This window comes from Labrus mixtus, chromosome 21, assembly GCF_963584025.1.
Source record: "Labrus mixtus chromosome 21, fLabMix1.1, whole genome shotgun sequence".
NCBI classification, from domain to species: domain Eukaryota; kingdom Metazoa; phylum Chordata; class Actinopteri; order Labriformes; family Labridae; genus Labrus; species Labrus mixtus.
Window position 1 is genome coordinate 22248423 of NC_083632.1, and position 27910 is coordinate 22276332.

Here is a 27910-nt window from a genome sequence, read left to right on the forward strand (position 1 = left end):
TAAGCATTAAAATGATAACTTTTGTTGGATTCCCAACTTTCAGCCTTGCAAAAATCTGTATGACATCACAACAGTAGGCTATTTGAATTTCCACTCTGAGCCTGACATTGAAGGAAAATTGGCGACATGTGAATTTGTTGGATTGTTATAATTATACTTCTGTTTTCACACAAAGTAAGCAAGAATGAAATGTGTTCTTTAGACAGGTCCTGTATTCAACAACCAAAACAGTGGTTGTCATTTCTTTCAAAATGTCTGCCATGACCTTAGCTTCATGTTACCATAATTCACAACAGTATAAATTTTCTTATAGCAACATCCTGTTCAAAAGGAGTTGGATGGCATAACACAGAAAAAAATGAATCTTTAATGGTAATCTTTTACATTCCAGCAGTAAAAGATTAATGTCAGTATGGTATTAGATCATGGTTTAATCAAAGAAACTGTCACAGTTATATAGCATAGCAGCGCATACATGGTGCCCGTCTGGGCTTCCCGAGGGAACCCATGACTCATCGTCCCAAGTGCTGTTTATAGTGTTGTAAAAAACAATGGTTTTTCCTTTGTCAGTCCCTAAGCCCTTGTCAAAAACACATCTTGATTTGGGCATAAATCTCCGTTGACAGCCTCCACCGACCTGCAGAAGCTGTTGACAATAAACAGGCCGTTAAAAGTGTGTGTGATAAAGGCTCAGAGCAGATTGACGTATTACTGACCATTTCTGAGCGTTTATTTTACCATAATTCAGACTGGTATTAAGGGACAATTAGTGAATTGTAAAATGGAACAACAATGGGACAATAATGGCGTTTAACAATTTGATGAGTTTGAATAAAGTGGGAACTGGCTTAAAGTGGTTAAATAATGGGTTAATCATCTGACATTCTAGTGTTAGTTCTATGTGTCCTCTCCGATGTAATCACAGCTGACGGTGGCTATCCTGAACATTTAGTTCATTCTGCCTCAGTAATCAGCCGATCTTCCTTCACTCTACTGGCCATAAAAGTCAATGACAAGAAACAACAATATACACAAGAAAAGTCATTAGCCATCGCCGGAGTTTTGAAGGCAAACACTGAGAATGTAACAGCCCTCAGATAAGGTAAAGGGCAGACATCTGAGGTTTTCACAGTCCATTAAAACCCAGCTAATGCACTCCTGAAATGCAGTTTGGGCTCCTGCAGAGGGGAGAAGTGTTTGAGTTGCCATTAAGTTTAAAGATAATACGACCAGTAGGACGCTACTGGCTTTCAAAACTTTTTCTCTTATCTTGTTGCATTTTACCAACTTTTCCTCCTAAATCTGCTCGTCTGTCACTTTTGTTCGGTGAGGCAGAAAAATTACCCGATTTTTTTGCATCGAGTGCTAACTTGAACAAATCATGATGTGGGAAATCTACTTACAATATGCTTCTACCTGTCCTCAAATGGAGCTCTAAAAGCCTTTTCCTGAACCTGTCTTCACTTTAGATAGTAAAACCAGCACCTTTTCCATTTGCATGACACATGCTGCCTCGTCCAAATATGAAAGGAAGATTACACACACGATTACAAAAACTCTACTCCGCTGTAAGAGCAATCTCCCAAGAGGATGTCTGACTCCTTCCTGCCATCAAGGACAGAAGGGGGGAAATGATGATGCGTTTTTATTTAGCCTTATCTCCAGAGTGGGGGAGTCACTAATATGAGCAGAGTGCTTTCCAGGCAGACAGGTCTGTTTGCACAGCTCAGAAGGCAAAATGGTGGGTTAGCTACCTACTACCGTAGTGTGGTAATTCATGAGCATGTTAACGGCTTAGTAAGGCTCTGCTGCCAGTCAGAAGCACTGTACAGGACTTTTTAGAAAACAGTAGCATATTTAAGAAATGTTATGCAGAAGGGAGTAATGTTGTACTGAATATAAGAGCAGCCGTGCTGAGATTCAGTATAACTTCACAACCTTGAGTTTGATATTGGTTTTATACAACAAATCAATCTCGCCCAAAGACAGCCCGAACAAGAAGAGCGGTACAGATAATGGATGGATAGAAAACAAAGAGGCATATAGGGTAAACAGTTTTTTTTTATCGTATTATTAATTTTTAAATGTAAAAGACCCAGTGCTGGTATACTGTATATCATCAGCACTAATGGAATGCCTCTTGTCCAATCAAATTACTTGAATGGAAAAATGTCCAATTTTTGAAGGGCATACACACTCAATCAAACACAGAATATTTGTAGACTTGTTGGACAGACACCATTCAAACTTTAAAATCTTTGTTATGATTTATATGTTGTGCTTTTGCTTGTTATGCTTGGTCTATCTGTGGGGTCCTTGGGGTGGGGAGGGAGGAAGGGAGGGAGTGCTGGGTGGGGAGGGAGGGAGTGCTGGGTGGGGAGGGAGGGAGGGCTGGGGGGGCGGAGAGGGAGGTTGGGGTGGGATATATTGGGGGAATTATTTTCCTTTCCATTATTCTTTACTTATTTGTATACTTTCTGTGTTGTGGTAATCCAGGGGAGAGAGACGATTCAATCTTTGTTTGCCCCTTTTGTCTGCTGTTTTCATCCCTTCTTTTGAAATGTATTGTATACGGAATTATGTATATGACATACTGTATATGATTCTCCTCTCCTGTAGGAGGGCTGTTGTTAAAACCACAACATCTTGTTTTTCCTTTATTGTAAGTGACAATATTTAAACATAAATAATAATAAAAAGAATATTTGTTGAACTTCAAGGCTTCACATTTGGTTTCCCAATCAGGGATACCTCTTGCAAGTGTCTTTCTTCCCTGAAGGACAAAATCTCACCGCTGACATGGCATCACTTTGACCATTTATAGTTTGATCCTACACTGTGATGTGTTTATGAGTGAGCTTGTGGTAGCAGCATCAGGTAACTGATGGATGGTGAGACATGTGACAGGAGCTCAGGAAAGGTTCAAGGGAATGATTAAGAGAACATCACAACTTCTCAATATCCCTTGTGTAGCCTGCTTTTTTACCTCAGTAACAGTATTTCAATAAAACTAAATGGAAACTCTAATAAATCTGCCATTTTCTCTGTCAGTATTTCTCCTGTTTTACTGCTGTCAGGGAGCCAGGAAATATCTATTTGAAAGTTTAACAGTTTTTATTTTCTAATAATTGTTGTTTTTTGTTAAAAGTTTGACCTTTGAGATCCTGATAACATTAGCTTCCACTTCTGTCATTTTATTTGTTTTATACACTTTCCACAGCCTATTTAGGGCGTTATTTATTGTGACAGACACATTATGTTGCTCTTTTAATTCCCCCTTCACAAACTTAAAATGCTCATAACAACCAGCACGTTAAGTTCAGCATCAAAAGAAGTCCTTTAAAATCTCTGATGTCAAGATGAGGTCAATACCTCACTGTCCAGATTCTTTGCACCAAGATTTTACAGAGGTGATGGGTGACTAGAAATGACGTCAGCTTTCAGCACCACTTTACGACATACTTGAGGTGACTCGATGTGTTCATGCGTCACAGTGACAGAGATAGTAGCTGACTTTGCCCACAGGCTTCAGGGATTTCAGGTCTCATGGGGGTTGACTCAGGATCTCCTCCCAATAGATGCCAATTACACAGAACATGAAACTGGCTTTTCCCCCCCTCTAATCTCAGGGTAAGTCTAAATGAAGAATAGACTCAATGATCCAATGGATGCAGTGCACAAACACAAAGGCCCGACATAATCAATTCTTATAGTAATTAAAGCAAACGGGCTGCATGTAACTGAACTGTTTGGTCATCAATATCTGATGACACCATTTCTCATTGGAGTCCAGGGCTTCATGTGTTGTGACCATCTTCACCAAGATTTCAAAACAGATTACTTTTTGTTGATGTCGGCAAAACTTGAAGAAAATAGCCTGTTTGAATCTTAAAATAATAAATGGTCATGTGTTGTGTTTTCTTCTTTTAGCCTGACAACAAACAGCCACCCAAGTTTTGATATCAATCACTCTGATGCTCTGGCTTTACAGCTGTGTGTGTGTGTGTGTGTGTGTGTGTGAGGCCATATATCAGCAGCCCCTTTGAAAAACAATGGATGGGGATATTGGAGTGGCCTGGAGTGTCAGTGAAAGTTAATGGCTGTTGTGAAGTGATATGCCAGCTAAACCTCAGACACATAATCATACAAAAGGTGTTTCAGTCTAGAAAAACAACAAACAAAACAAACAGATTGAGTCTACAAACATGCCAGTGGCTCCATTTAGATGAACTGTTCCAGTTCCACACTGATGCTCAGCAGCTGAGTTTAAAATTTGAGGCTGATGTTAATCATCCATGAAACAGGCTGATGGTATTGTCTTACGTTTTGCAGCTTTCAAATGGAACAACAAAGTGAAATGTTGTCTGTATGCTGCTGCTTCATGCAAAGTTACAATCTATTAGCTTTTGTAATCCATTGTTAGAGGTTGTGAGTGTATGTACCTCATTTGATATCACTATCCATAAAGGTTAAGCACATAGGGGCGCATAAGTAAGGATCAGGGCTGGGTCAGCCATTTTAATTCATCCTCTGGTAACTGTGATCTGTAAAACACATCATGCTAACTCAAATATTCTTTTACCCCATTTACACCCATTATTTTAACGTCATCTGTAACTGACCATATCTGAATAAGGAAAATCACATCTGTGTAAATGCATGGTATTCAGAATGTGATCAGATGTGTGTGAGGTGATTCAACTAACTGTTTGGATCTTACATTGGAGTAAAAATCAATCCTTATACAAGCTGGCATGGTGCTTACATTGTCATTCTGCTCTGACCTCTGATTGCAGGTCTTTAACAGGGGGCCGACAGAAGATCTCAGTGACAACAAAGAACCCATTAGAATAAGTGATGGAATTAGAGTGCAAATAAATCAATGGAGAACGCTGTCTATAAATCATGGGGTTCCCTGGACCCCACTTTGAAAACAACTACACTGATGAACTTGAGTGTCGTAGAAAATCCATCAAAGGATTTCATATTTTAATAAAAAAGCCTTGTTTTTTCTTCAAATAATGACATATAATGCATTGTTTGCTCGATGAATAATGGCCAACTAAAAAGCATCTTTGCTTAAAAAAAGTTTGACCAGTTTTTTCATTATTATTTTGTCTTGTGTTGGCCATTTTCCTGATATACATTGTACACTGATTGTACATTGTGATGTAGGACCAGACACATATTGAGTCTTAAGGTCATTAATGCTCCTTAATCACAAGTTCCCATATCTACACTATGCATCCTTACATTAATGCAAACTTCGCCCTCCACAGCCCCTCTTAACCTGTTGTCCGTCTGTTTTTCCCGTTAAAGTTGAGATGAATGATGTTAATCAGCACACAGAGCTCAGTGCATCCCTCAGCTCCTGCTCGTCCTGCTGTAATAAAGCAGTCTGCCTGCCTCAGTAATTACTCTCATCTGTCTCAGTCGGATGAGAGAGAACACAACTGAATAAAAGCGCCACTCAATGGCTCCTTTCAGGGCAGCAACAAGTTTCAACAAAGCACCGGCAGAGAAAATGTTCCACTTCTGATTGTTTTTGAGAAGTGATTCAACACGATCAGAAGACAAAACAATGATTCAAAGGCTCAATAAATGTACATACATGGACTTGCTTACAATAACTTCTGGCTCAGGCGGTGTTTTACAAAGAATATTTTTTATTCTTTGGCTGATGACAGATATCTGACACCGAATTTCCATTTAGAGATTCAATAAAGTGGAGCCTTTTTTTTATTTTATTTTTTTTAACAGAAAGTATTAAACCCAGGCGACTTCTCAAACAGATCAGGAGGCTATTAAAGGAACAACATATATGAAACAAAGTCAAACAAAAATATACAGTACACATGAATTATTACAAACTGTATGGACTGAAAAAGCCTATATTTATAAATATACAGTGCCTGGTATTAAAGAAAAATGTTACTTCATGTTATTTAAAACAAATAGTAATAATTGCAGCTCTAATTCAAAACAAAGAAAACCAAAATGTATTTGGATTTGTAAGGAGACATATCTAAAATATGTCCATCTTTAAGCACTGCCTGTTTGTTTCTCCAGCAGTGTCTCTACCATCTTTGGTAAGAAAGCTTCCAGGAAGTGAAAGAAGTCCTGAAAAACTCCCGTCTTGTCACTTGTAGGCTCAAACTTAAGCACAACCTTTGTGCTTTCTGTCCCGCCCACCACCTGTGGCTGAATCTTGAACTCCAGGGCCTCCTTGAGCTCTGGCTCTTTTTCAATGATGTGAGCTGTGACCTGTGACTCCACCTGCACGCAGCTGCCCTCTGGCCTCGTCTCTGTGTCCTTGTTCAGCTCCCATCTCACCTTCCTCCTGCCGAGCCACACTATGTGCTTCAACACACAGGTCCAGGGGGGGAGCTCAGGCCTGCCTCTCTTTGCCAGTCGTGGTTTTTTGCCTTGAGGTGACACAGAAGGGTCACTGTCAGAGGACAGCGACCTCTTGACACCGGCCATAGACGTACTCACAGATGACTCTGTGCTGTCACAGCTGTTTATCGATGTGTTCAGGGAGGCTGTGGAAGTTTCCATTTCCTCAGCAGCACCAACAACAGCTGAATCCTCGCCAAGCACGGAGTCTGTGCGAGTGAGGTGACATTTGAGAACAGTTTGAAAGACTTCCTCCACCGCAGAGCAAACCTTCTGAAACCACAGCAGCCGGAACCCGTCTCCTGCCATATGCAGCTGACTGCGAAGCTCTTCAGAGAGAGACACTGAATTGAAGGGGATGCTGATGGTGGGCTGATGCGTCTTGGAATGAGGGACATTCCCATGGGGGGTGAATAAACGCACCAGACCCCAGGGCTTGCCCTTGGTGGATTTGTGCTGGTACTGAAGGCAGTGGCAGTACTTGTCTGCCTCCTGGCATTCCCTCTGGAAGTTGCGCTGGGAGCGTTGATTCAGGTTTCCAGCCACGTTGTGGGTGAGTTCAAAGGGGTCTAAGAGATTTAGGGGTCCCAGTTTAGGACTGTGATGTTGAGTCTTGGGGGGTTGTTCCTCTTGCATCGCCTCCTCCTCTTTATTCTGGCTGAGGAAATCTGTGATTGGGAGTGCACGCCCCTCCCTGACAGATATGATGCTACTGGCAAAATCAAACTTAGCATAGAAGGAGAAGAAACCAGCCAGCAGAGAGCCTGGATAAAAAACAACAACACATGAAGATTAAGAGTGGGAAATAAGGTCTGTAGAGGTTTGTGTTGTATAACAGTTTAGATGAAGTCATATTTAGAAGCTAGGGTTAAACATGTCACAGGAAATCACTGTGAGGTCACTTACAGAGGTCCTGTGTATTCTTGCTGGGGGGCACAGCAATAGGCTGACTAGGGAAGGTGCAGTTCCATCCCTCAATCATACACTCTTCCTCCTCACCTGCAGAGAGGTAACACGTAATGCTTAATTAAGCTTAGACTAAGGGCACTAAGCATTGCAAAAAAGCTAAGTCAAAAAATCGTACATTTCAGTTTACATGCTACATTATAGTCTCTATTGAAAAAAAAAAAACACTCAATAAATTAATAGTATTTATAAAATTGCTGCAACAGTTCTAACTTGCCGTTTGCATCATAAGCCCCATCTAAATGATCTTCAGTGATTAATTAATTCGAACCTCTCAAAATAAACAAACACTTTTTCAAAAGGTGAAATATTTCCAACTCTGAAACAGAGATGTGATACTACACACTGTGAGAGGGTGTGTGAGTGTGGGAGCACGTACAGGCCATGTCTTTGAGCTGGTCCACAGTGGGGAGGACAGCAGGCTCACAGTTTTGCAGGTAGAAGATGACCAGCAGTGTCAGAGCGTAGTTATTGAGACGGGGACCAGCACCGCCAGGATTACCTGCACATCACAACGCAAAAACCAAACGAGCTTTTAATAGTTGACAGGACAACACAAAATGTCTTTATTAAGTACATAGTGGAGTGTCTGTTGTTTTTTTTTCAAAGACTTATTTTGGTGCTTTTCAGAACGGTGGATAGCATCAGAAACCAGGGAGAGGGAGGGAGAGGGAGAGGGAGAGAGAGAGAGAGAGAGAGAGGAATGATTTGAACCCGGGCCGTCCACTTCGAGGACTACAGCCTCTATACATGGGGCGCGCGCCCTATCCTCGCCACCTGAGGGTTCATTTTCTTTACAGCAAGGTTCAATGCCAGTCGATAAATTAACACTAGCTGCGTTACACAGATGTTAAGGTGAATCTTTCAGTGTGAAGCATTGTTAGAAATCACTGCTGTGTTTGTATAATTAATATATTCAGGATGTACTGAAACAGCTAATGCCCCTAAAAGTACCCTCTTTTTTTAACTATTCTAGTTACAGGTGTATTCCTCTCAATTGTAAAATTGCACAGTGCTCATTTGAAACCTGAATGGTATCACTGTGACGTTAAAGGCTTAATGTGATTTTTCACACTTAAATGTAGAAATCAAGTATATCCTCTGAAAATAACTCTGTGAGTCATGACTGTCTACAATGGGTGTAACACCTGAGTCCCACTGTCTGTGATGTTTTCAGAGTTTTCAGAGTCCTATCTTCAGTTTGTTTACATCGTCGGGACGGCCGGCTGACTCCTCCCTTCTCGTATAAAAGTTGTTTAATTGAGGGACTAGAGAAAAGAATAATAACATACTGTACTCACTGCTTAACTGTGTTTCTAGATCACGCTCATTTCAGGTAAATTTACATGCAGTGTGAAGATACGAGCATAATAAAGATCGCTAGCATTAGCATGCTAACACAACAATGCAGCGCGAGTTGTTTTGGTTTCATGCTGGTGCTCAAGGGCGACATCTGCTGGATCAAAAAAATAAAAATAAATTGCATATAAAGCCTTTAATGTCCATCAAATGATCCAGGAAACTGACTCTAGATCAGTCAGGCAAAGCATTAAGTTCAGTCTGCTTATACTTCAGATTTGGTAAGCTTAAAGTTCAAATATGGTCCAACTGATAAAAGTTGACTTCCGCACTGTTTTGGATATTGTGTCCTGTAGCCTGAGTGATGGAAGAATGGCTTGCAGTAGTAGATTAATTTGACAAATTACAGAATCCATGGATGGATTGTAAACTGGAATACAGCCAACAGAGTCTAAAATCAGATCATTTACTTGAATTGGACAGCTTCATTCTTTAACACGATAAGTATGTTTTTTTTTCTCCACCTTGCCACTCTGACACATACATAAAAACATTTTTACATTTGATCTTGAATATGGATCAACACAGCAGAGCAGCTTTACTTAAAACCAATCATATCGTGTATTTCTACTCACTCAGGACAAGTGCTCTGATGAAAGCTTTGCTGGCAGAATGGAGGCTAATGTTCAAAGGTAACAAACTAATTAGTGGGCTATTCAGCAAACAGCACTCTTATTTGAATCTGTATAAGCAATCAGTCTGGATTCAACCACATGAAGCTCTACTAGTGTTGTCTGTATTTGGGAACATCATCTTTTCATAACCAGGCAACAAAAAGCAGACACATCCAGAGTTCTACTGACCTCTGCAGACCAACAAATGAAATGACTGCCTTAATGCACACAACACACTAAGGTTTGTTTCAGTAAGTCCTATGTACTGTTCAGTAAGGTGCATGTTATTTGATCTTACCAGCCAGCCACTTCTGCTTGGCCCAGTATCTGATGGTGTACATTAGAGGCCTCAGCCTGTCCTCCGTCCCTGTGCACAGCTGGAGGAAGCGGGTGTTCCTTACTGCCAGTCTAGAGTTCAAAATACATGAAACAATGCTTTAATTCTGTTTACCTTACAAGAAAAAACAAACGTTTATCACCACATCTGATGCTGCACTGAATCAAGAAGAACCCTTCAACCCACCTGTTATTGACCGAGATGTCTCCCTGCAGGTTCAGCTTGCGGTGATGGAACTTGACCACAGGGAGACGAGCGCTCCCGACCACATGGACTTTGTAAACACTGGGGACGCAGCGTTTTAGGATCGCAGCCACAAGATCCAGGACCTCTGCGGCAGACGCCGAGGAGAGGTCGATATCAGAGAGGATCGAGTCCTCGGAGTGGCCGTCGTCTGACATGCCCTCCCCTGCCTAAACAAAGAAATGGACAACAAGAGACGGATGAGTTCATACAGCAGCCTCACTTTATGTTACACTACTTGATAATTGGTTCTAAGTCATGTGGATCTGAATCATTTTAGATGACAACAAAGGAAACTTAAAATATATTTTTTAAGGCACCGATTACTTTTTATTAATAATAAATAAAAAAAACACGTTATACTTGTTCTGTGGTGGACTTGGCACGGGCCTGGAACACTTTGGTGTTTTCAATGTCCAGCAACAGGTCCAGGTCACAGTTGTGGATGCCGAAAGTATTCACAGATGAACCAAATGGCAGAATCTGGCTGTCTGCAAACAAATCCATTAAAAGTGATAAATATTAACACAATTATCATTCTGTTGGACAAGATTCAACAAACTCATTCTCTGCATGTTTGTTCTTATGAAGGTCACCTGGAAAGAACTCTATGAAAACCTCCTGCAGGAGTTGAACGACCAGGCCTCGAGCCTTCTTTTCATTTTCTCCCAGCTGAAATTGCTGCACGACGTGCTGCATCTGTGCATCCACCTGGAGGAGGACAACATGTAAGTCTCATAGAAAACACACTTATTATAAGCTGCTGTTTTATCAATTAATAAATAAAACTGAAGTCAAAGTACAAACTGATTTTACAGTGTTTTTGACATTTCCTGTTTGTATCAGATAAAAGTATCCTTCTTTTTACAACAATTTCAATAACATATACAATATTGTATTATGGAACTAAATGGACAATCAAGGCTCCACTACACATCCTTGAGGCTTTAACAATCCTTAAAATTCTGAGTATTTTCCCTACAAACATTGCCTTGGCATAAAACAGCTTTAACTTGACAACAGGGAACTTACGGACGCCTGCTGACACAGGTTAGGTTTTAGACGGTCAAAAATGTGTTGGGGGTCATTTGTCTTCTTGTCCGGCGTCAACTTGAAATCCTTCTTTTCCCGAGGTTTGACCCGCAGCTTCAAACCTTTCAACTGATGCTCAACACAGGACAGAGTTGCCTCGACGCTGTTAGCCTCACTGAACTGCACGATGGCAAAAAAACCCTGTGAGTGCAGACGGACAGATCACATTCAAGACTGCAATGAATTAAAAAGTCACATTCTATATGCTGAGACCGTGTAGTGATCCAACTTTAAATTAGAGCTCCTTGACGTTTTCTTTAACTCTTGTTATGAGGGCTTACTCACGTTGTCTTTATCCATGACGATATCTGAGAGTGGCCCAAACTGCTCAAAGTATTCAGCTATGTCGGTCTGAGAGATTTCAGGCTTGATGCCACTGACATACACACTGCACTCCCCCTGAGTCTTCCTTGTACTTCGCGCACTGCTAATCATCTTGTGTCTCTTTCCTTTAAGATGCTGATCCAAGCTTGGCACTGCAATAAAAACATAAACATCTTTGCATTAGAAAAACTCAAATAAAGGAATGCCATTGTGTAAAACACACGATATGGAGTGTTTCTATGTTGATACTGATACAAATACTTATTACGGGGGAAACTGCTAGTATAACAGAAATTCGCCATTTTGCAAAGATGAATGCAACAATAGTCAGAATGCGTTTTTCTGACAGTTCACGTTTCATATCATGTTTCACATTATTTACATTGTCTGCCCACTGACTGCTCAGCTCTAAAAACAAACAAACTATTTATTTAGATGGACCCATGTTGATTCTAAAATATTGGCCATTTTCTCCTCTTGGTTGTTCTTTTAGCTGTATTTATTTACTCCTGTAACTTTACGATGTAGCGGAAGTCCCTTTTGCAGTTTTTCAAAATAAAAGCACATCATATTTGAAGACCGGAAATAAAGAGACTGAGGCATAAGGCAATAAGAAAAGCAAAATAAAAGCATCACATAGAGCAGTTTTGAATCTGGTTTTTAGAGCTAACTGGGTTACTCACAATGGATGTTCATAAAGTTAGTGTCTAATTATCTTTTGTAACTTTGTCTTGTTGTATGATGTGTCAGCTAACATTAGTTATTGGACATTAAATGAAACAGAATGTGTTGATTTGCTAGAGGGTGGTAATATACTAGCATTAGAACACCCACACTTTTAAAATCGCTGCTCCACCCCTGCATACAAGGGGTGCATGAAGTGTACAAGCCTGACGTGCAGCTAAATGTTAGCTAACGATACTCACTGTTTGGTATGTGGACGTTACACAGAGTGCAATGGAAACCTCTCGGTTTACACTTTATGTCTCTGTCTGTTTCCATGATGACAAAAGTCAATTTAATCAAAAAATATGAATCAAACTGCAAAGTCGTCGGTTTCACACGCGCCCCTCAAATCTCCCTCCAACGTCCAGCTTGCGTTAGTTTCTGGTACGACTCGAAAATGTGTCCGGGTTGTCCGACTATCTAAAAGTTCCGGTGGAACAAATTTTATTAATCGATAAAGGTCGAAAATAGTGGGGACGTTTACCTGTCCTGATACTATTTAGTCAAACACATGTATCCCTTATTATGTGGTGATATCTACAGCGCTTTAATTAGTTTTAATTTTACCGAAAACTGAGGAATTTTAATGTTGATCGTGTTTTTATGAGAATGTTTTATTCCTGTTTTATTGAGTCTGTATTTGTTGGTTTGGGTCTGTCAATCTGAAAAATAGGAAGAGGTTGGAGCAAATCGTGAGAATGTGCAGTAAAATTGCTGGCTCTAGTTTTGATGATCTCTCCCTCTTATACAGAGTCAGAGCAACAAAAAGAGCACAGGCTATCCTTAGGGACTGACCCACCCCCTTAACACCGAGTACAAGCTGCTGCCATCTGGTCGCAGATATACTGTGCCCAGATGCAGGACTTACAGACTTAAAACTCATTCGTCCCCGGTACCATTGTTCTCCTCAACAATATAATGTAACCCCCCCCCCGGTGTGTGTAATTTATTGTTGTGTGTATTTCAGATTCACTGCTGGCTGTAAAGCAAGTTGCCCCTCTGGGAAAATAAAGTTTACCTTGACCTTGAATTAGTGTTCAAATTAATGATAGCTCCTTTTTCCAAACCTCCCCCACAATTAAATTGACGTCTTAATTGTGAGGTGTCAAATAAAAACACTTTCTGTAAAGATAAAAATGTCTTAGTGCTTAATGTGAAACTGACCACTATGTAATGCTAGCTGACTGGAATCTTCACGTGTTCAGGAGTTTGTTTTAGTTTCTGTGCAGATAGAGCTTTGGCTGCTGTAAACTTTATGCTTTAACACCTAACCTCAAGACTTACTCTCGGAAACCATATTCCATGTATACACTTGCCTGCCCAAATAATTTGCCTACCCCTAATAGTAAATGGTGTTTAACTTGCTGTGAACTAGGGCTGGGTATTTCCCACAAAGGTTGCACAGAAAACAAAATACATTTTTGAACAGTAAAAAAATAAAGTCAGACAAAGTTTTCCATAGTACAAAAAATTTAATAACCATTTTTTAACCATAAAAATATCTGTAAAGCATTGAAGAAACGAAAACATACAACTTGTCACAACGTAAATGTTTAAAACAAGATTCCCTGGGTAATGAAAAAAAAGAAGAAATAAAGCAGTGCTTAATCTTTAGTCTATGAATCTACTCAATAAAATGCCATACAATGTAAAACCTCACAAGTACAAAAAGATGTTAAAATGGAAAAAAAAGTCATTAAGATTAAGACTATAAACATAGGCTTTTTATTTCTTTGCTGATCTTCCTCTGCGGGTTTTTGTCTGAGTCTCAGCTTCAACGCTCTCCTCCTTGCTTGTGGACTCAGCTTCATCCGAGGTTACGTTGACGACCTTTGCCCCTCGCCTGGCTCTCTTGGCGGGCTGAGCTTCGACTGCTGCATCTGAGAGATCCTTCTCTTCAGCACTGTTGGCATCTTTTGACATATTTTTCTTTCCTGCCTCAACTTGGTCAGCGAGTTTTGGTTTCCTACCCCGCACTGCCTTAATAGGTGTTACTTTTGTTATCTCAATGACCTCCAAGTCTGGTTTCCACTTCACAGATCTTTTGGAGCCTTTGGGCTCTTCTACAACAGCGCTACTCGATTCTTCCTCAGGAGGTGCCTGCTCCACAGTCACCTTGGAATCATCTGTGGGCTTTGCTGCTCCTCGTCTCCCCCTTTTGGCTGGCTCCACTGAAATAGCTGCAGACTCTGAAACCAGAGGGGATTTTGTGTTAGATAGATTTGACAAGTGTTTTAACACACATGCTTTTTTAAAATCACTTGTTACAAACAAGGCTTTTGAGAAAAATAGAAGTAGTCATAATGAGAAGACAAAAATAATAAAATGTACAATAATAAGACAATAACAACAGCGAAGCAATACATTCAGAATTACATATAGGCAATAAAACAAAGGCAACATCATCAGACAATAAATCAGTTGTAAGCTATTCATGTGAGCACTGTTAGGATTGGAGCCATTGAGTGCTGTAGAGACTGTTGGTCTCCTGTTTTAAGCTGGTAGGTAGAGTTCCAAAGTTTTGACCCCTATGCAGAGAAAGCAGCCTGACTAATTGGGATAATAATAACAATAATTAATAATAATAATAATTTATACTTTATTGATCCCACTGATAGAGGCTCCTGTGATTGCCCTATGAGAGCTCAGACGCCTAATGGTTTATTCAGAAAACAGCGGCCATACATCATTATTTAGACATTAAAAAAAAAAAACTTGATTCTAGAATCTTGTGACTATGACATGATGGAATATGAAAATGTGCAAAAACCATTGCATGTATAGTTTTGCAGTTTGACATGACAAGTCCGTCCTAATAATAATAAAAAAAGGAGTTTAGATTTGGTTTGACCTTCTTACACATGTACTTAACCTGACTATCCAGGGTAATAACAGGCACTTGACTTCATTCATTGCTTCGAATACATCATTGACAGACTTCTTACTGATGAAAGGCACAGGGAAACTGTTTTCTTAACATTAAGAGTTAAAGGAGACGACTGGAGTGTGCTGTAATGCCAGTGTCAGGTGCTCACCTGTCAAGCTGGATGTCATAGTGTTGGTCTCCTCAAGGGGGGCAGCTGCACCTCGTCTAGCTCTCTTTGGTGGAATGGCTTTTGAAACCTCTTTTTTCACTGAAGTTTTGGTTTGCCTTCCCCGGCTTGGTTTATCGGCCTGGGCTTCTGGCTCAGCATCGACCTCCTCCTCTGCCTCTGGTTCCTCCTCAGCTACAGCAGCAACTACAGCCTCTTCAGTTACTTGTTTCCCTCTCCTGCCCCGTTTAGGTTTGTCTGTTGTGCTGACAGCAGGGACCTCGGTTGATTCACTCTTTGTATCTTGTGTGGTTTTGCGCCCTCCTCTCTTGGGTTTTGTAGCAACTGATTCCTGTTCCTCCATCGTCACTTCTTCCTCAACAAGTGGAGCTTCATCTGGTACAACTGTTTCAACTTCTTCATGATGTTGCTCTGCCTTCCTGGTTCTCCTAACTTTTTTAGCGGGCTCTGTGGACTCAGAAGTCTCAGTGCTCTCTTGCTTTTCTTCTTCCTTCTTGGTGTTTCTTCCCCTCTTAGCCCGGGCTGCAGGTTGAGCTGGCTGTTTGGTCTCCACAGTGACGACTGATTCTTCTGCCTCCTCATTTTGTTCAACTGTATCTGCTTTGGTCTTCCTCCCTCTCTTGGGTTTTACAACACTAGGAATGGACTTTTGAGGTTCAGCCTCTGCTGTTGGCTCCTCGTCATTAGATACTTCGTGTTTCTTGGGCCCTTGCTGCTCAACAGGAGTTTGTCTAGTTTTCCTCCCTCTGACTGGTTTAACAGCAGCTTCCTCTGCAGGGGGTTCAGAATCTTTATCCTCTTCATGGGTATTAATTTGAGAAGTCTGCTCAGTCAACACTTCAGAGGACTGCTTGCTTATCTGGGTTGATTCCACAGTGTTCTCTGGCATCACTTCAGGTTGCTCATCAGAGGTGTTTTCCTGAGATTTTGTGTTTCTGCCTCTTGTTTTTTGCCTAACAGCAGCTAGTGCAGCAGTTTCAGTTTTCTTCCCTCTTCTTCCTCTGACTGGAGCAGGGACAGCAGGCTCTTCGTGGTGTTCTGTTTCTGCTTCTTGTTTTTCCTCAACTTTGGATTCCACTGTTTTTGCCCTTCGGCCTCGAACAGGCTTCTTCTGAACGGTAGCTGCATCAGTTTCTGCCTCCACTACGGGTAAACTCTCAGAAACAGGAGCCGCTGGAGCAGCTTCAATGAGAATTGTAGATTCATTCTCAACACTTTTGCTTGGCACCACCTCAGGCATCTCACTGCAGACTTCATTGGTATCTGCTTCTTAATATAAGGGAAACAAATGGGGAAAATTTAATTAATGCACATTGACATTCAACTACTGAATATCTGATTAGTTAAATAAAGTACTGAGTAATCTAGAACAGCGGTTCTCAAACTATGGTACGCGTACCACCGTGGTAAGGTAAGGTAAGAAATCTCCACAACATAAAAAAAAAAAATGTTCAGCATAAAATGCCTTTTTTTTTGGTCATACTCTTATCTGTCTTTTATCTATTGGGTTGTATTTATATCAAATGTGTTTTCCCCTCTAAATTAATCTAGTTTTTGCAACAAACAACTTTAATCTTCTCAATTTATGCACGCACACAGACATAAACACCAGGTGTACGCCTCACGTTTTGAAAAGTTCCACTGGATATTCTGTTATTTATACGAGTTCAGTACTGAATCAACAGAAAGCAGCTGTAGGTCTACATTAACAGATATTCTGTTATTTATTGGAGTTCAGCACAGAATCGGTGGCAAGCAGCTGTAGCCTAACATTTTTAAAAAGGAGCCAGGAGAAGCTTCAGTTTTGATGCATTTACAAGAGTGTACAGACAGTCGCTCACCCTCTCTCTCTCTTGCTCTGAAGCTGATGTGATTCTGCTCTATTTTGCTGTCTTAACTATGCACAGGAGTAGAGAAGGATTTTTTTTTTTTAAGGGAGTTTTGCTATGTTGAATGCAGAGCCTTATAATACAGAGGCTCTGGTTGCATGGAGCCTGCACTCTCTCTCTCGCGCACGCAGCAATTTTATGAATAAATGAAAAATTTTGTGTGGGAAACACTGGAGACTAAATATTCTCAAACAGGTTGTTGGTATAAAGTTTCATTTTTATTGTTCTGCACTTTTGATTTGTCCAAATGTCAGTGTTGTGTGGAGTTTAAGTGCCAGTTCTAGCGCTAGCCCTTAGTAGTCCTATAGTGTGGCTGCCAACAGTCAATAATAAATAATCCTTCAAGCCTCCTGCATGAAATGTGTGTAGAAATAGACCCACAGTGTATTTTAACGTCTACCATAATGGTGGTACTTGGAGATCCAAATATTTTCGGAGGTGGTACGCAGTCTAAAAAGTTTGAGAACCACTGAGTTAGATAGTTGATATGGTCTGAAAAGTTGATATGCCTTGTTCCGCTTTGATATATGCCAGCATGTTTCTTGCATCAATGCAGTCATATGCAGAACAATCAGTGGAGTGAGTTTTTAGCTGCACTTGCAGTCATGACGGCTTATGTCTCAGCATTTTGTATTTATTTTTACACCGGATTGTGTATGAATAGGTGTTGTAATTCCCAAATTTTTACATGTGATTTATTCACTCAGCAGACGTGTTTTACAAAGGACACAGGACTTTTCTTTTCCAAACTAGACACTCCAATGTTTTAGTTTAATTGAACATTTATGTAGAAAAAAAAAAAAACACATACCATTTGCTACATCAGCTGTGGGAACTTCAACATCTTTCTGCTGTGGAGCTGCTTCTTCAGGTTGTTTAGCTCTTCTCCCACATTTGGGCTTCATCACAGCCTCCTCCACAGGAACTTCAGTGACATTTGCTTCCTGGTCAACTTCTGCTGGGAGACTCAGTTGGCTCTCTGGTTCTGGCATAGTTGTGGTGGAAGATTCAGTTACAGCTTTATCTTCAGGAGCCTTTTTGGCATTTCTTCCTCTTTTAGGCTTAACAGCGACTTCAGAAGGCAGAGACTCGCTGATCTCTGCCGCGGGCTCAACACCCTTGCTCTCAGTGATCTTTGTGTTTCTGCCTCTTGTTGTCTGTCTAACAGCAGGGGCTGCAGTAGCTTCAGTTTTATTCCCTCTTCTTCCTCTGACTGAAGCGGGGACAGCGAGCTCTTCAGGTTGTTCTGCTGTCTCTTGATTTTCCTCCGCTGCTTTGGTTTCCACTGTTTTGGCCTTTCTGCCTCTAACAGGTTTCTTCCCAAGGTCCGGATCTGAGGCGGTTGTTTCCATTTCTGTGACGTTGGAAGTTGCTTCCTCCACCTCTGGTAACATCTCTGTTACAGGTGTTTGGGCTTCAGGATCTGAGGTTGTTGGTTCTATTTCTGTGACGGTCACAGCTGCTTCCTCCACCTCTGGTAACATCTCTGTTACAGGTGTTTGGGCTTCAGGATCTGAGGTTGTTGGTTCTATTTCTGTGACGGTCACAGCTGCTTCCTCCACCTCTGGTAACATCGCTGTTACAGGTGTTTGGGGTTTAGGATCGGTTTCGGATGTTTCTGTTTCCATGACATTGCCAGTTGCCGTCTCCAGTTGGGGTTGTTCATCAGACAAATTCTCATCGACTGCATCCTGCTCCTCGGGCTTGATCTCGTCAGCAGCTTCTTGACAGACAGTTTCCATGGCCTCTGATGTTTTCTCATGATCATCTCTTGGCACCTCCTCAAAGTGGTCTTCAGTGAAAGCTTCTTTTACATCTACTTCTAAAAGGAAACAAAAACAGTATATATATAATGAAGGGTTTATACAAGGATCATACACCAGAGGGGAAAAAGCCAAAATTCTTCAAGTGAGTTCTGAAGTAAGTTATTTGTGTTCAGGTATGAAACTTGGTCATAAAGATAACCAACATATACCTAAACCTTTGAGCTTCTAACAGACAACAAATGAAAAGAGTTTAAAGAAGTTGATATGCAGAATTCCCATTCCTATATCATATCCTATGCTGTACCTTAATAATTTAAAGTGCTTGTAACTTCAGCATTAAAACATAAAGAACATACCTTCTTCCAGGTCAACTTGGGGAACATCATCAGTCACAGATGGCACATTGTCTTGTGGCTCCTCCAGAGCAAAGTCCAGTTCTGTTACAGAGGGAAAGAAGACCAAAATCAGCTCATGATTGTTGTGCAGCTTACATAAGTCATCTTATTATTATCCATCTAAAATTAAAGGAGCAATATGTTATTAAGTACGCAATATGATGATAAAGTAGGATCATTTTATGATTTAATTCAGTAGATGGCTTCTCTGACAACAAAGCAGCAGCAAGTATGACCTCCTACTAAGTTTGGATTCTGGTCTTGAATGTATTTGTTTTGGCCAGAGAGTTTAAGTCACCACCACATTGCTGTTTTTGATGCTTCTTGGTTTGGGGATGCCCCTTTGGTTTGCTAGATATGAGACCAGTTATCTTGGCAAACGAGCAGCAATGAAAGCAGGCAAGCCAACTGGTTCAGATACAACTGATTCTACCAGACCTAAAAAGCCTCTGGATGTTTCTAATAAGCAGAAATGTGGTAAAATTAGGTAAAATATTGGAGATGCTTTTAAAGATGGAGAGTGGTTATAGCGCAGAAAGGTTTCAAGAGTGATGCAGAGCTGGATAAACACTGAAGCTTCAGTGTCCACGAAATGGTAATCCGTGTGCACGTCGATTCTAGCGAGGAGGGGGAGGTGGAGACAGCCCTGTTTTTGAATTTGGACTGCGGTACTCATTAAATGCTACGTGTCGAGTTACATATTGCTCCTTTAAAATTGTATAATACTTTTGAACCTTAATTTCCACTAACCTTTTGCATCTTCTGCATCACAGTCAGAGTCTTTTTGGGCTTCAATCTGTATATTAGAAAAAGACAAAAGACAATTTAGATGACAACTCTTTTTTTCAGAGAAGAAAGTAAACCATGCAGATGAAACTTATGTTCTGTAAAAGGTTAGGAAAAATGAAATGTTATATTATCAGTCTCTGGCTGATCAGACAAAACAAAGCCAGAAGGAAAGATGGTTGATCAAGAAAGAGAGGACAAACGTTAATACTAGAATTATAGCAGTGATAGGTCTAACTGCAGGGTGCTCAGCTGTACCTGTACTTACTTAATTTGAATGTGAAAAAATAAAGTTTGCTATAGAGTAGAATTAGCTCCTTCCATGCAAGAAATTTATTTTTATTTACAGTCCAGTTTTTTCACAAGCCTGGCCTGGTCCGCATTTGTTTCCAACACTGGTGACACTTGGCTGCCAAATTCTTTCCCAAATCTCAAAAACTAAACAAATTCTTCCAGTAAAAACAAGTAAAATAATAATCATAGTGCTTTCCATTATTACCTCCTCTGTCTCCTGTTGTCCAGTGGGTTGACTCGTTGGCTCCTCCATGTGCTCCTGAAGTCCCTCAAAGTCTTCCACTTGTGTGTTGCCCTTCAGTCTGGGTGTTTTCATGAGTGTTTGGATACCAAAGTTGTCCTCCACAGATACACTCTTCTCCTTGGGCGTCTTCATGATTCTCTTGATACCAGTGAGACAGACTAGTGGGGAGCTCTTCGTGTTTGGAGTTTTCATTTCTGACACTTCAGAGACAGCCTCAGATTCTTGCATGTGTACTGGTGTCTCCATACCAGCATCCCTGGCCTCTGGAGCTTTGGGAGTCTCCAGAAGTTTTCCTTTAACATCTTCAAGAGGTTCCACCTCCTGTTTTGGGGTCTGCATGATGTCTTTAACTTCAGTCATGCACTCAAGCTGTTCAGGCTGCTGTTTGGGAGTCTCCAGAAGTTGTATCTTGATGTCTTCAAGAGGTGCCACCTCCTGTTGTGGGGTTTGCATGATTCTCTTCACTCCGCTGAGGCACTCTTGTTGCTCCGGTTTCTGCTTTGGAGTTTTCAGAATTTTCCCTCTCAGGTCCTCAATGGGCTTTGCTTTCTGTTTTGGGGTCCTCATGATCCTCTTCACTCCGGTGAGACACTCTTGCTGTTCCAGCTTCTGTTTGGGAGTTTTCAGAAGTCTCCCTCTAAGGTCTTCTACAGGTTCTGCCTTCTGTTTTGGCGTCTTCATAACTCGCTTCACTCCAGTAAGACAGTCCGGTAATTCGGGCTTCTGTTTAGAAGTTGATACGGAGGCGGTCTTTACATCTGTGCACTGCTGTTCAACGGGATCCTCAGACGAAGTCTCTGAGGCAGGAACGTCTGAGACAAAGCTTGAGTCTTGATCTCCAACCAGGAGGCGCTGGACTGCCTCACTGTTGTACTCTCTGTCTTTGACGGAAACACTGAGTGGAGATACCATCATCTCGCCTGTAAAACAAGTCATACGTTTATACTCATTTAATAACACAACAAGCTACATTTGACCGACTCTTTATAAGGATGGAACTCATGATTAAATACTACCACTGTGCAGGGTTCATGACACAGTTTTATAATTATTATTTTTTTTTTTTAAATATAGGAACAAGATTGATGTCAATGAAAACATTATTTTATTCAAATTATCTAAAAAAAAAAAAAGAAAATGCTAACCTTTTCCCCTTTATATTTTCAGTGACCCATTTTTAACTTTGAGGTTGTGCAGTTGGTGGTACTAATAAAAAAACAGGAAAGTAAGAGTATTGCAAAATATTTTGTCTAATTGATTTGAAATTTGTTATTAAATTATTCTTACATCCCCACTCTTTGGTCTAAAAACAACATGTTAGATTTAACGTGTATGCTTAGGGGTTGACAACGTTTACCTGTCTCCTCCGGGGTGTTGAGCACAGATGGTTCAACCAAAGGCGTTTCCAGACCTGCCATTGGTGTCTTCATGGTGCTGCTTTCATCAATAACAGACCTCGTCTTCCTTTCATTTGCAGGAGTTTTAAACATCTCGGAAACCCCTGAATACAAAACACATGCATCTGTCAAGGGTGATGTCAAAAGTACGTTACAAACACTCATGTTACTATTTTTTAGAATGTAAACAATTGAATTACCGGTCAAGTCCTCGTCCATTTTCATGTTCTTTTTCAGGAGAGCGATGTTGGTGACCAGGCGTGGTGCGGCACCAGTTGGTTGTACCAACTTCTGTTTCTGGGCTCTGCTAACGACAATGGTAACAGGGGAACAAGCGTGGCCAGTGCTGAAGTGGCCAGGGATTGCTCTTGCAGGGGTCTGTAAGTTCAACAAAGACATCATGTAGTTTTACTTTTTTCTGTTTACTTATATACATCTTATAACTAGAGTAGACACTCAGGGAAGCTGTATGTAGAGGCATAAAGGCAGAGTTAAAAACCAAATAAACTTCTGCACATGGACTGAACACTGAGGGTGTGGAGGAGGGACAGTGATGGTCTGGTCAAAGAAAAGCTTTGCTTTTAGAGACTGGTACTTAAGTGCAACATCTACTCCAACAGTTACAGGCTGCATTTAAAGGGATAATTTGACTTACCTGTGGTTTGGGCACAGCTGCCTTCTTCTTTGTTTTCCTGATGACTGCTTTTGTGACGGGAGCTGCCACCTGAGTCTTAGGTTGTCCAAATTTCACCATGTCAGCCCAGGAGTTTTTGGCTGGAAAAAAAAGAAGAGAAAATTTGAGTAAAATTTGTAATTGTTTCTAGAAATTCTTTTACCGGTCAACAGAACAATCATTTCACAATTTCCATGTTTATAATGTAAGTCATTTGTAGCTGGTGTAGGAAGTTATGCCTGATATAAGGCTGAAAAGTAGATTAAATAGCTGAAAGGCAGTAAGCATTGCTTGTAAGCTATGAAGACTAACTTTGAAATAGTTTGGAATGTAAAGGAGATGTCAGAGTCAACATACCCTTCATAGATGCCCGTGAAATGCCACTTCTTCTGACCATTACTTTTACAGCACTCTTCGTCACTTTCGGCGTCATGCGCACGATGCTCTTCCTCCCCCCTGGTAGTTTAGGAGTAACAGCTTCTTCTGCTACTGGAGATGGTGTGCTGATGCGTGACACAGAGAAGCGCCCCTGCACTGCGGGGGTCAGTCGGGTGCTCTTCGGAGTTTCCATTTTGTTGGTAGACGGAGACTTGGATTTTGGAGACTTTGTTGCAGGCGTTGCTGCCTTGGGAGATGGGGACTTTGATTTGGGAGACTTCTTTGTAGGCGTAGGAGTTTTAGGAGATGCACTCTTGGCACTTGAGGCCCTCTTGGGTGAAGGAGTCTTCTTTTTTCCAGGACTTTCTTGTTCCTAAAAAAAAAGCAACACTATGAGCAAGAGATATAATAATAATCAGACAAGGACATTGACTCACGTAGTGTGACGTCTTACCTTTAGCAATCCAATAACCGATGCTCTTCTAAGGAGTGACAATTTAGGCTTTAATAGAGACAAGCTTCTTCGAGGAGCAGCTCCTTTGCGTAACGGAGAGTCAGGAGGAAGTCGTTTGTCGAATAACTCCGGACTCAATTGACCTCCAAAGGAAACCCTTTTCTTCTTCATTTGGGACTTTGGCAAGTCACTGCCAAGTTCTCCACTTTTGCGTTTCTTGGACGCCTCTTTATCTAAAATGTAAATTGAGAAAATGATTATACATCAGTAATATTAAAATATATAAAACCTGTGTTTACAAATACTCTTCAATTTTAAGACAACATCAAATGTATTACCCTTTTCAACTTTCCCAGAGTTTCTTGGCGACGCCCTTCTTTTTTCTTCTGCTTTGGGAGAAGTCGCCTCTTGCTTTGCTTCTTCTTTTATTCCTGCTGGTTTGACTGGTGTTGCCTCCTTGCTCTTCCTTCTCGTGGGGGACTTGGGAGAACCAGCGCAGATTTGTTCGACAACTTCACCTGCGGTAAACCTCTGGGGAGGTGTACGGATTCTCTTCTGAGGTGAAGGTGTTTCAGAGTTGGCAGAATTTACAGGTTCAGCTCCTGGTGTCTCTGTTGCAGTCTGGGAGGACCGCCGTTGCTTCTTAACAGACTTCGGGGTCTCAATGCTTCTTTTTTCAGTCTCCATCTCGACTTCAGCTTCATCCTTTTTAGGAGTGATCTTGTCTTCGGTGGAGAGGGCAGGTTTTCCACCACTTTTCCTGGCGGGAGTAGGCTTTGGAGTGCAAAACCTCGAGGTTGGTGTTTGAAGCAGACTGGCGGATGATTTCCGAGGGGTCTTGACATCCAGAGATTTTTTGATCATCTGATACAGGTCGTTGAAGGGGGAGGCGGTTTTGCTTTGCAGCTGGCTCCCCTCCTCCTTGGTCTCCATCTCCACAGTTTTCTCCAGGGATCGCTGGATGTTGTCGTGGTTAGTTCCATCTTTTAGGTGAGGGTCTTAAAATCGAGGGAACAAATGAACTTCACATTAAAACTGTTCTTAGTGGTAGACTGAAGTGTTGGGATTGTAATCAAGTGAGCAGAGTGGTTGAGAGACAGTGACTTAGAAAATCAACTGAGAAAAATGTTAGTTCAATATTACAATGACCTGTAATCAAAAAGTTGGACATGGTGTTGACTCGTACTTTTGAATCCAATTCAACCATTTAATGATCTGCAATAGGATTTTTTATTGTACGATTCCACAGAATAACTGGCTGCATCGTTTTCAGAGACAAACAGTTAGGAATATCGACATCACATGGTCTCACCTGTGGACACTTGAGAGATCCTCTTCTCTCCTATTTCAGAGGGGACAGAGTCTCCCACTTGCTGATCTTGAAGAACCTGAGCAAAGGACACTTCAATCAGCACATTTATGCAACACTGAAATTCAGCAGGAGTGTAAACAAACACAAGATGTTTGGTAGACTACAGATTCCGACAATGAAAAGATAAACTCGTAATTTACTTTTAAGGTCTCAGTTTTGCCCCCTACAGAGGACCTCTTCTTTGGTGTGGGTGCTGGAGGGTACTCAAACCTGAAGTGACAAAATACATATGTTACATCTGTCCATGTAATGGTAACATGCATGATGAGATTTTGCAATTTCAAGTGGACTGTTTCCACTAATTTAAACACATTCTGTCTGTACTTTGTATTTGTAGAGATGTTGTTCAGATACAACAGGCAACAGGAGATTCATATTTTTAGTGAGTGACTGAATAATCTAGCAGAGAGTATAACACTGCACTACACATTTGGACCTTGCATCATGTTGGTCGATACTAAGAAAAATAATTAAAGTGATATTACTCTTCAGAGTCGTCTTACTGGTATTTAAGATCAATTGCTGGTACAACAAAACAACAACTGGAGATTCTGATGAAATATTTCTCTTCATTCTCACCTGAAAGAACGGTCAATTATAGTTATGACATCTCCATGTTTCAAACGCTCTGATTGCTGCAAAGCCTCCCCGTTGACACGAGTTGGATTCACTGAGCTGAGATTAGTCAAAATTATCTGTGAAAGACAAAAAAAAAGAGGATAACCTCAGAAAACAGAAAACTAGTAGCTCAATGCAGAATGTGAGCATCAGCTAGGCATCTACATTCACCCAAGTCGTGATTTTCAACAATGTTTACACCAATGACCTTAGCAGTGGGGTTTTTGCATCTAAAAAACTAAGACGCAAAAAAGTATTTAAATAAATATATAAACAAGTATTAAGACAGTTATTTTCTACCTCCTGATCCCATTTATCCTTATAGGATCACAGGTATGTTACCTCTTTATTTTCATTTAAGTCAATCCTGCAATGCTCCTTGGAGACTTGAGGAAGCTGAATACGAATGTCACAGTCAGGCTTCCTGTGAGATTACAAAGAAACAAACGTGTCAAAACAAAGACATATACTGATCACAAGGTTAACATGCAAAATGAAACGTGTTTATTAGCATTGGGTTTAGTGTTTGATGGTGAACAAGAAAAGTGAACTTGTGAATCAGAGGTTTGAATATACAGTAAAGAGTGCTTGATGCAAGTACAGGAGCAGACATGCACTTTGGACTGTGACGTCAGCAGGACAAGGTCCGCCTCAAAACCAACATGGGTAGCTTTAAGAAAAATTTACCTCGACATAGTAAACCCTTTTTAAAACATGTTCTTGTATTTACTGCGGTAAACACAGAACAGGGGTGGGCAACTGGCGGCCTCATGCGGCCCCAATCAACCCTCAACGTGGCCCTCAGGTAAATTTTTACATATCAATTAATTGGAAACATGAAGAAAACATCTGCCATGAAATCATGAAAACCAGAAATATGTCCATAATAACATTTGATCACTGGTATATGTTGAGATAAATTTTAGACATAATTGATTGTAACTGTTTTTGCATTCTACAATTTGGCCCTCTGGCAGTGAGAATTCAATTAATGTGGCCTTTGCTGTCACTAAAGTTGCCCATCCCTGACATAGAAAAACTCATTATTTATGGGCGATGAAGTAAATGAATATAAAGTGACATAACAATAAATGATGGTCCAAAAGAATAACAACATTTTAATGCTCTCACCTTCCAAATAAGCATGTTGCAGTTAGAGGGAACTCGGTCCCATCTCCTCCACTCCTCTTTATCACGACTATTTTCCCATGTAATGGCATTTTCGTAACGTTACCTGAAACATAAGCAAAAAAAAAACATGTGTCAAAACTGGACAAATGGACGAACTTAAGTCAAAGATGTTAAATCAATTAAGGATGGACCTGCGGTAAAAAAAATAATAATAATAATAAAAACTTAGAAACAATCAATACATGTTAGAAAAGCAGTTCGTTTCTAAGCTAAGCCACATGACCTTCATATAAACTTTTAGTTAAATGATGTTAGCTTGCGGAAAGTTTATCTTCCAAAACTAACAGATAGATTCACGTTGGGTAACGTTGAAGTTACCGTGAAATAATCGTTCATTTTGGTTACAGTGTAAATGAGGAGGTCGTCGTCAGTGTTCACCACGTGTAGTGTCAACACGATAGTCACGATATACTGTTAGCAAACACTAGTTTAAACCACTTTAACAGCTCTGCTTCGATAAAAACGAGAAAAGATAGGTTTTTCGTCGTAGCATGTTAAATATGTTTTCACAGTCTAGTTTTAACCTGTGAGGACAAAACTGAACCACAAACTGAACATCATTTGTAAGCGTCGTTACGTTTGCATTACCTGTAAGTCCGTTTAGTGAAAAGTCAACTTCTGGTAATCCATAAACATCAACCGTGATGTGGCGAAGAGGGGGTTCACTGTAGTATTTAATCAGACTAAGAATAAACTCGACATCTTACCTCACACCACAACGTACCCTGACGAATAGCTAACGGAAGCTAGTTTAAACAGCCGTCACTAACTTGTCGCCTCTTGCTTCTCCCAGAGACGCCGTCGTATCACTCCGCCGCAGACACACTAACCTAAACAAAATATATACGATAAAAACGTAATTTCGCTTGTGTATTTATAAACTGTATGTTTTTGATACATGTATTTCTTTCTATATACGCATTGATTTTGTCTGTCGAATCATTTTTAACTTTCATTTCATAAAGGGACTATTTTGTTTACAAATTGGGCGGAACAATCTCACTTCGGTAAAGGGAAGCTGATTTGAAAATGTTTGAAATTCCGCGCGAAGGGTTTTGATTGGTTGCAACATCACAGCCTCCACACGAGGGCGGGGCATCGTACCGGGAAGCGTTTCCAGAGTCAGGACAGCGCTATCCAAGACCAAAACATCGGAGGATTAGGAGGATTAGGGCCCATTAATTTACGATTTTAATCTCGAAATTAAAAAAAAAAAATTTACGTGGCCCTAATCCTCCGTCGTAAAAACATAATCAGTCAGAATCAAAGGGTTTTCCAAAAAAGAACACGGCTACATGTAGCTTGTCACCTGGGGGTTATTGGGTACTAGGGATCACATCACT

At 40.7% G+C, this 27910-nt stretch overlaps 2 protein-coding genes across 3 annotated transcripts; both read right to left on the reverse strand.

Annotated features, from left to right (window-relative positions):
• Window positions 1-5163: 5163 nt before the first annotated feature.
• Window positions 5164-12457, reverse strand: tut1 (terminal uridylyl transferase 1, U6 snRNA-specific). The gene is made up of 10 exons (XM_061028246.1): window positions 12258-12457; window positions 11293-11483; window positions 10948-11148; window positions 10512-10626; window positions 10279-10406; window positions 9859-10085; window positions 9634-9743; window positions 7742-7864; window positions 7303-7395; window positions 5164-7160 (listed from the first exon to the last, which is right to left on the reverse strand). Exons 1-10 carry the CDS (start codon window positions 12331-12333, stop codon window positions 6043-6045), a joined length of 2382 nt encoding a protein of 793 aa, XP_060884229.1. The 5' UTR covers window positions 12334-12457; the 3' UTR covers window positions 5164-6042.
• Window positions 12458-13509: 1052 nt separating this feature from the next.
• mki67 (marker of proliferation Ki-67) lies at window positions 13510-27322 on the reverse strand. 2 transcript variants are annotated; one of them, XM_061028605.1, is made up of 18 exons: window positions 27156-27322; window positions 26508-26610; window positions 25719-25800; window positions 25338-25453; window positions 24899-24968; window positions 24699-24774; window positions 23725-24384; window positions 23387-23619; window positions 22912-23305; window positions 22537-22655; window positions 22082-22259; window positions 21842-21985; window positions 20446-21404; window positions 19911-19956; window positions 19122-19202; window positions 17811-18821; window positions 15093-16376; window positions 13510-14246 (listed from the first exon to the last, which is right to left on the reverse strand). In XM_061028605.1, exons 2-18 carry the CDS (start codon window positions 26594-26596, stop codon window positions 13783-13785), a joined length of 6006 nt encoding a protein of 2001 aa, XP_060884588.1. In that variant the 5' UTR covers window positions 26597-26610; window positions 27156-27322; the 3' UTR covers window positions 13510-13782. The 2 variants fall into 2 exon arrangements, with proteins under 2 accessions (XP_060884588.1, XP_060884587.1); XM_061028604.1 differs by having other exon boundaries at window positions 15093-16379.
• Between the last annotated feature and the right edge of the window lie 588 nt (window positions 27323-27910).